This window comes from Sus scrofa, chromosome 6 (assembly GCF_000003025.6).
Source record: "Sus scrofa isolate TJ Tabasco breed Duroc chromosome 6, Sscrofa11.1, whole genome shotgun sequence".
Classification (NCBI taxonomy): domain Eukaryota; kingdom Metazoa; phylum Chordata; class Mammalia; order Artiodactyla; family Suidae; genus Sus; species Sus scrofa.
The window spans coordinates 42482751-42491998 of NC_010448.4; the positions used below are offsets into that span (position 1 = coordinate 42482751).

Consider the following 9248-nt stretch of genomic DNA (forward strand, 5'->3'; position numbering starts at 1 on the left):
ATTCAGTTTTACAAGATGAAAAGAGTTCTAAAGATTACACAAGGTGAATGTATTTAACACTCCTGAACTGCGCCCTTAAAAATGGTTCAAATAGTCAATTTTATATATTGCCACAACTGAAAAAAACAACACATGCCACCAACTTCTCCACTCCAAAGGCCTGCTTTTACCTCCAGGGAGGTGTGTGTGTGTGTGTTGGTGGGAGGAGTGTCAGGCGTGTACCAGAGTTCACACCACATTCCACACACCACCACATCCCACAGCCCCTCCTCCAACCTCTCAGGTAAGGCCTGTTTTAACTCCTTTTGTTTGTTGGGTTTTCTTAAGCTACATATTTAAGTTCCCCAACCAGGGATCAAACCTGGGCCTCAGCAGCCACCCCAAGCGCTGCAGTCGAATGCTTAACGTACTGCGCCACAGTGGGAACTCTTGGCTTCTTAATAGCAAGGTGACCAGGGAGTCTTTACTTGCTCCAGCGCCCCCCAACCTATTTTAAATGTAAATTTAATATTTTTGAGCAAATTTAACAATTGTGCAACCATCACCACCATCCAGGTTTAGGACCTTTCCATCACTCCTTTCTAAGCGCCCGGATCCTTATCTGATGGAGATGATAGGAGCCTAGCGCATTGTAAGCCACCAACAAATTTTACCCACTATTACGCTTGTTGATGATGGCCTGTTTCTAGGTTATTATCTTTCCCTGCAAGGGGCCGGATTCTAGCTCGGACGGGGCCGGCACGCGTAGAGCACAGATTTGCAGAAGAGACGTGGGACCGGAGAAGGAATGCCCCGCGCAGCGATTCTGCCCGGTGCCTCACCGCCTGCGATCGTGGAATCGGGCCTCTCCCCGCGCCCTGGCTGGGGCTGGAGGCGTGGCTTCGGGTTGGATTGGTGATGCCTGGGCGCTGCGGGCGCCTGCGCAGTGGTGAGGGCCGCGCGCGCGCGCCGAGGGGCAGCCGGAGTTCTGAGTGGGCCAAAGCGTGGTTGCGGCTGCTCGCCCGGGACGGCCGCACCATGGCTGAGGAGGAGCTCGAGGCGCTGAGGAAGCAGAGGCTGGCCGAGCTGCAGGCGAAGCATGGGGTGAGCGCGCCGGCCGCCCGCCAGGCCCGTCCCCTGCGGGGCGCCGCCCTCGCCCGAAGCGGAGGGCGCGGCCCCGGGCGGAGGCTGCAGGCGCCGCAGCCCGCGCTCTTCCCAGGGGCCGAGGACCCCGCCTCCGCTCACCCGCGGACTCCGGGGTGGTTCGGCTCCACTCCGCGGCACAGGGGTTCGGGCGGCACGCGGACCACGTGTTGTCCCGGGCGGGTCTGGCGCAGGCCTCTGCTGGGCAGGGAGTCGGTCTCCTCAGGGCCGGCATTGGTCCCAAGCAGAATGCTCAGCCCGTCGGGGTTCGGTGCCTCTAGCTCTTGAATCTAGCCTTGAATCTAGCCCTTCTAGCCGAATATTTTCTAGAATTCAGTTTTTCCGACCCAAGTGCTCGACAAACATTTTTTGAGGGTCTGCTCTGTGCCAGGTGCTGAAGCTGTAGCGGGCCCAGGGACGGGTCCAGGGAGGAGCCAGACACTGAACTCTAGTACCGTTTTTAAAACGCCTTAATCTTGAAAAGAGGGGGGGAGTAGCGTTTTAGGGATGGAGCGGGATGGTCTGGAAGGAAGCGCTGTTTGAATTATCAACGTCCCCAATACCAAATCACAATTTTCCTTTCCAGAAATTATCCTTACCACATGAAATACGGTTTCATAGTACAGAGGCTCTTCTCCCTAATGGTTGTTTGTATCCTAAAACATTCTATTGGATTGTGACTTTAGAAGGTTATCAGAACGTGTAGTAAGTGGAAGCTAAGCTTTATTATTTTATTGTTTTATTTTTTATATTTATTGCCATCTCTACCACCGCAGGAGCCTGTTAGGCATCAGAAACAATCTAGAACCGTTCCTGTTTTGTTTTTTTTTTCTCCCCTCTATGAGATAACAAACAGTTCCTATTTTTCTTCCTCCGTGAAATTCCTAAAAGATAAAATTATTTTTTCAGGATCCTGGTGATGCAGCACAACAGGAAGCAAAGCACAGGTATGAGCTGGAACTTTGAGTTTTTTAATGTAGTAGCTCCTTTTAAATTAAGTTAACGAGTAATAGACACAACATTAGTTTTAGGTGTACAACATAATCATTTCCTGTTTGTATATATTGTGAAATGATCCCCCCATAAGTCGAGTGAACATCTATTACCATACATATAATTTTTTTCTTGTGATGAGAACTTTTTTTACTGTCTTAGCAACTTTCAAATACACAGTATTTTTTAAACTTTTTTTTTTTTTTTTTTTTGTCATGCTCTCAGCATGTGGAAGTTCCCTGGCCTGGGACTGAACCTGTGGCACAGCAGTGACCCAAGCCACTGCAGTAGCCAAGCTGGATCCTTGGATCCTTAACCCCATGTGCTGCAAGAAAACTCCTACAATATAGTATTATTAACTCTAGTCATCATGCTGTGTACTACATCCCCATGACTTATTTATAACTGGAAGTTTACTTTTTGACAGCCTTCACCCATTTTGCCCACCTCTCAACTCACCTCTTGCTCTATTCTCTGTGTCCATGGTAACTCTGAACTTTTTGAAAGATGGTTTCACCAAAAAAGTGGGGTTTTTTTACTTTCGTTCTTTTAATAGATGTGTGAATGTTAAAGTTTTTCCTTGCATACTGATTTTTGCAGAAATCGTTGTTGCTGTTAGTTAACTAAATACACATGTATAGAACCCAGTAACACATATGACCTATATGGCAATCACATATGACAATCACTGATTGATGTTTTTCTGCTAAAATTTGTTGATGTTTGCGTCCCCGCTAAACTGTAATTGCCTTAAAATAAGCATGATAATAGGACTATGTGGTAGGGAGGTTGTGAGGAGTGGTTCACATTTAGTAAATGCTCAATAAATATTAACTGTTAATGTATTCTTAGTGTTATTTTACCCCAGCACCTTGCAGAGCACCTCACAATTGGCAGGTGTGTTGAATAAATGGCTGGTTACCTCATCATGCTACCTTTTTTCCTAACTGATTTTTTTTTTTAAATAATAATGTAAAACTTACCATCTTAACCATTTTTAAGTGTATAGTTGTGTCGTATTAACTATATTCTCTTTATTGTGCTACAGATCTCTAGAACTTTTTCATCTCGTAAAACAAACTATATCTATTAACTCCCCATTTCCCCCTCCCCCATGCTGCCTCTTAGTTAACTTAACAATACTTATACTTACCAAGAGCACCTGCTCTGGACCAACCATTATGTTGGGTCCAGAGAAATAGGCAAGGCAGAGACTGTTCCTGCCCTCTGTAGCTTACCTTAGAGGGAGAAGACAGATGGTAAGTACTTGGGATAGTGCTGAGACGAAAATAAAACTACCACATGAATTTCATTGATTCTAATATGTGCGTCCCCCCACCACACACATATTTTAACATATCTGAAATTCGCATGAGTCACAAAACTCTCTGTCCTAAAGAGGATTTATTTTTGCTTCACTTGGGTCATTCATTTCTAACCTGAGACTTCTTAAAGTTCTCTGCTTGGCATTCTCTCTTGCCTGCATCCTGGTAGTGCGAACTCAAACAGCAAGCCTACAGAGCTTGAAGTTCAAATTCTCTGACTCTTTTTTTTTTTTTTTTAAACTTCCTCTCAGGGCCAAGGTTGATGTATGCACACTTCCTTGCCGTCTCTTTCTGCATGGCAGGTTTATTTCTTGTTGACTTTGTATTGAAGCTCTTGCTCTTTGATACCTCAGCTTTGAATGAGGGTCTCATGTTAGGCACTTCATCTGGGGTATTTTCCATCCATATATAACGCTATATATGACTTGAGTTACAATAGATGGTGTCTTGGATTCAGTGAAATACAGTAGTAGGTTGTGGCAGGGTTGAAGTACTCGGGAGTAATAAGGAATGGCTTTTGGAAGTGGGCTTCAGTCTGTGTTCCTGAACCCTAAGGCTTCTCAGGTGGGAGTAATTAGTAGGCACAGGCAGCCCCAGCTTCTAATTGAGCCAGCTTCTAATTTTGCATATGTTGTGTTTTAATTTCTTTGAAGGGCTTTATTTGAAAAACAGTTTATGCTTAAAAACATAGGAACAGTAGTTCCTGCTAGATAGGTAGGAAGATGCAAGGATTCACTCCCCTCCACCCCAAAACTAGAACTGAGAGTCTTGAAATGTGGGATCTGGTCCTCTCTGGGCCATGGTTGCCTGTGTGTGTCTCCTTCGCATAGCCTCTGTGTATCCCAGTTTCTTTCTTTCTTCTTTTTTTTCTTTTCGTATTTTGTATTTTGTGCTATTCAGGGCTACACCTGCGGCATATGGAGGTTCCCAGGCTAGGGGTCTAATCAGAGCTGTAGCTGCCGGCCTATGCCAGAGCCATGGCAATGAGGGACCTGAGCTGCGTCTGTGACCTACACCGCAGCTCACAGCAGCACTGATCCTTAACACACTGAGCGAGGCCAAGGATCGAACCCAGAAGCCTCATGGTTCCTAGTCGGATTCGTTTCCAGGGAACGCAGGTTCTTCATCTCTGAGGAGGTTACATAGACTCATCACCTGGTCCTTGTAAGTGCCTAAAATCTCACTACAAATTTCTAGCACCCCTCACACACTGGATACTCAATACGGATACTTAATATGTGTTTATAATGGTGGTTGAATTGAAACTCCACCCTGGATTATAAAAATGTGAAGTTTTACCTTTCAACTTTGTAGATTTATAATCAAAATATAAAGCTGGCCTTTGAGGGTAAGATCGGACTCGTTACATTTCTCCATGTTTAGTAGGAATGCTGACTGCTTAATTCTAATTTTGCTTATCCTGTTTTTGTTATAGGGAAGCAGAAATGAGAAACAGTATCTTAGCCCAAGTTCTGGATCAGTCAGCCCGGGCCCGGTGTAAGCATCTTTCATTTTTTTTATTTCCATAAAATTGGCTTGAGTTTTTTGAATAGGGAGATAATATATGAAATTATTGCTGTCTCTGGAATAAGCATTTGTTTAACCTAAAAACACATGAGATACAGATTATAAGAAGTGTGAAGTTTATAAACCTAAAAGAATGTATTTAAATCATGGTTAAAAGTACCAGCTCCGTCCTCACTTATCAAGGAAGTGCTCTCCAGGTGCATGTATATCCTCCATATCCTCGGAGTTAGAACCCACAGATAGAGAGGGCTGATTATTGTACTGTACCATTTTATATAAGGGACTTGAGCATCCTCAGGTTTTGGCATCCAAAGAGCATCCTGGAACCAATCCCTTACAGATACCAAGGGAAAATTTACAGAAACTCTTAAATAGAGTTAATCACAAAGTGTTGCTGGTAGTCAAAGTGTGTAATAGGGGATCAGGTTGTTTGTACAGGCAGACCTTGGAAATTCTGTGGCTTTTGTTCCAGCCCACCTTAATAAAGTGAGTCCCACAGATTTTTTGGTTTCCCAGTAGATGCAAAAATTGAGCTACGCTAGGCTGTAGTCCGTTAGGTGTGTAACAGCATCATGTCTTTAAAAAAACCAATGTACATGCCTTCATTTAAAAATACCTTGAGTTCCTGTCGTGGCTCAGTGGTTAACGAATCCGACTAGGAACCATGAGGTTGCGGGTTCGATCCCTGGCCTCGCTCAGCAGGTTAAGGATCCGGCATTGCCGTGAGCTGTGGAGTAGGTCGCAGACACAGTTTGGATCCCGCGTTGCTGTGGCTCTGGCTTAGGCCAGGAGCTACAGCTCCAATTCGACCCCTAGCCCGGGAACCTTCATATGCCGCGGGAGCGGCCCAAGAAAATGGCAAAAAAACCAAAATAAGTAAATAAATAAACAAATAAATAAAAATACCTTAATGCTGGGGTTCCATTGTGGCTCAGTGGATTAAGAAACTGATAGTATCCATGACGATGCACGTTTGATCCCTGGTCTCAGTGGGTTAAGGATCTGGCATTGCTGTGGCTGTGGTGTAGGCTGGCAGCTGCAGCTCCAATTTGGCCCCAGCCTCCTGGGACGTTCCATATGACGATGGTGCAGCCCTAAAAAAGACTTAAAAAAAAAAAAAAAAAAAAAAACCTTAATGCTAAAAATGCTATCATCTGAGCCTTCAGTGAGTCACGATCTTTTTGCAGTAACATCAGAGATCATTGATCACAGATAACGTAGCAAATGTAATATTAATAGAAAGTTTGGAATATTATGAGAATTACCAAAATGTGACACAAAGGCATGAAGTGAGCAGGTGCTGTTGGGAAAATGGCGCCAGTAGACGTGCTTAAAACAGGCTTGCCACATACCTTCATTTGTAAAAAATGGATTATCTGTAAAGTATAAAAAGTGAGGCTCAACAAAACAAAGAATACCTATATTCTCCATTTGAGTGCATGTTTGTAATTTTTCATAATAAAAATTGAAGAGAAAACCACATAGAAACAGTGAGCCAGTCAGAATGAACCAGTATATTCTATATTGTAACTTGAAGGCAAGCTTAGATGGATCAGCAAGATTTTATATGCATAGTAATGTATAAAGAGCTTTGCAGAAAGCAGTCATGTATATGGGGTTTTTTGTTTGTTTGTTTTTTAAGCATAAGGCTTAGAATCTGAGGATGCAGGTTTAACCTTGGCTTTACCGCTACCTCTCTGTGGTCTTGACTGAGACTGACATAGCTGAACTTAAATCTCATTTTTCAGAGGAGTATCAAGTGTCTCTTCTACCTACTTTGCTAGTCTCTAGACGTAAATAAGTCTGAAGTGCTTTGGAAATGTCACTGCTTGGTTTCAAAGTATGATATAAGTGCATTTAGTTTTGACTTCTTTGTATGTGTGTGTGTTTTTTTTTTTTCCTTTTTAGTAAGTAACTTAGCACTTGTAAAGCCTGAGAAAACTAAAGCAGTAGAGAACTACCTTATACAGATGGCACGATATGGACAGCTAAGTGGAAAGGTAAGCTTGGACTGCCTTGAGGCAGTTTTAACCTATTGTTACCTACTTAGTCAAAACTTATCTTCAGAAGGTCAATTTCATCATTTTCTGCTTATAGAATTCTTGAAGCAGTTGCTGAAGGAGAGAATAGCTGTACCTACCATAGTTCCTAAAAGATAACTGCTTGTCTTTCCTAAAATCCTCTGCTTTCCTTTCCTGACATTGCTGTGGAACCTTGTTGGTGTTATTTATGTGGAAACCAGTGACTTTTAGGGTCAGCTAGCTTAAACTGCTTTACACTGGAAATAAGGTTTGAGTAACACTAATTAAAATAGGTAAAGTTATGTTTGTTTTGCAAATGAGGAGGTGCTAAAACTCCTGGTAATTATGTGCATTGCCGTAATGCCACTGTGAATATATTCTGGTAATCTTTCAAGATCCGGAGGAGCCCCACCTGCATTGAGAGACCCTCCGCTGCCACCACAGCCTGCAGGGATCAGCCTGCCCTGAACCCCTTACACTGAGAATGTGTGTAAAAGAGACAGCTGGTTTCCTGCTTTCGGGTTTCTCAAGATTTCAAGAGCAGAGGCTGTGTGTCTCTGTCCCTGACACTTAACTCAGTGGTTGTCCTTGTCTACTAGTGGTGATAAAGGTGTTCTTAAATACCTGCTCACTTTGGATTTTTTAAGGAGGCTAACTTCCTTGAATGAAAGTGGATTCAAGGACAGATTTCAAGGCAGATCATGTCCTTGAATGACGGATTCTTTAAAGATGGATACGTTTCCTCCCTCAAATGAAAACCAGCAGGGCAGATTTTATGTGGAACTTAAAACTAAGCCTTATAGCCAGGGGTTTCAGGCTGCTGGTCTACTCTCCTTCCCGCTTGACCTTCATCCCCACACCCGGAAGGACTAAAAGTTCAGTCTGCTGAGGTCAGTTCTTTGTTTTAAAAAAAGTACTGTTTTTCTTTCTGGTTATCCTAGGTATCAGAACAAGGTTTAATAGAAATCCTCGAAAAAGTAAGCCAACAAACAGAAAAGAAAACAACAGTTAAAGTAAGTTTCCCAAATGCTCATGGCAGAAGAAAGACTGATACTTTAAATAAGTGTTGCATATGCATCTATTATAGCAAACGTTTCAGCCTCTAGACATTTTCATTTTATAGCACAAGGAAGTCTAGGGAGAAAGGCTGCATATATTTAGGGTTTGATTTTTTTTTTTTTTTAATCTTTTTAGGGCCACACCCGTGGCATATGGAGGTTCTCAGGCTAGGGGTCTAATCGGAGCCATAGCTGCCATCCACAGCCACAGCCTTAGCAATGCTGGATACAAGCCGCGTCTGTGACATACACCACAGTTCATGGCAATGCCAGATCCTTAACCCACTGAGCAAAGCCAGGGATCGAACCCACGTCCTCATGGATACTGGTCAGGTTCGTTAACCACTGAGCTATGATGGGAACTCCAAGGGTCTGATTTTTAAGCCTCTTCTTTTGTTGTCCTTCCCTGCCCTTGGATCTGAAACACTAAATAAGTTATTTTAAAGACGGAAATGTCTTGCAGTAGTAGGTAGAAATTTATCTTCTCAGAAAATCTGAGTTAAGCTTTATTAAACATGTTATGATATTCATTTAATTTTCCCTCCAGTTCAACAGAAGAAAAGTAATGGACTCTGATGAAGATGACGATTATTGAATTTAAGATGTTTAGAGACTGGAACTTAATGGAACAATTCTAGGACAGATAATACCTGGCAGCAGTTAAGATCTGACGGGAAGTTTACTTTGTTTATTGTCCATATACCTTTTAAAAATAAACTTGTTATGCAAAATAAAACAATTTGGGCAAAGTTGTTCTAGTACCATAGCTAAATAAAGAAGATCTGCATTTAAATTTTTTTCCTTTCTCATCCAAAGCTTTTGAACATGTGTAGCAGCATGAATATACCCTTTGTAATTGTGACATTAGTGTTAGGTAGGAAGATGGCTTTAGCAGAAATAGAAGCTGCTCAAGCTGTCTTCAGTAAGAAGAAAATAGCATCCAGTAACATCATGGGGTTAAGGCTTGTGGATTGAGCTGAATCAACTTGTTTTTTCATTTTTATTGAAGTATAGTTGATTTACAATGTTGTATTTCTGCTCTACAGCAAAGTGACTCAGCTATACACACATAGATATTCTTCTCCGTTGTAGTTTATCACAGAGTATTGAATATTGTTCCCTTTGCAATATAGCAGGACCTTGTTGTTTATCCATTCTGTGTACCATAGTTTGCACCTGCTAATCCCAAATTCCCAATCTTT

The 9248-nt window shown here is 42.6% G+C and overlaps 1 protein-coding gene across 1 annotated transcript; it reads left to right on the forward strand.

Moving 5' to 3' along the window:
* Window positions 903–8839, forward strand: PDCD5 (programmed cell death 5). The gene is made up of 6 exons (XM_005655804.3): window positions 903–1083; window positions 2032–2069; window positions 4876–4937; window positions 6876–6967; window positions 7930–8001; window positions 8594–8839. Exons 1-6 carry the CDS (start codon window positions 1018–1020, stop codon window positions 8639–8641), a joined length of 378 nt encoding a protein of 125 aa, XP_005655861.2. The 5' UTR covers window positions 903–1017; the 3' UTR covers window positions 8642–8839.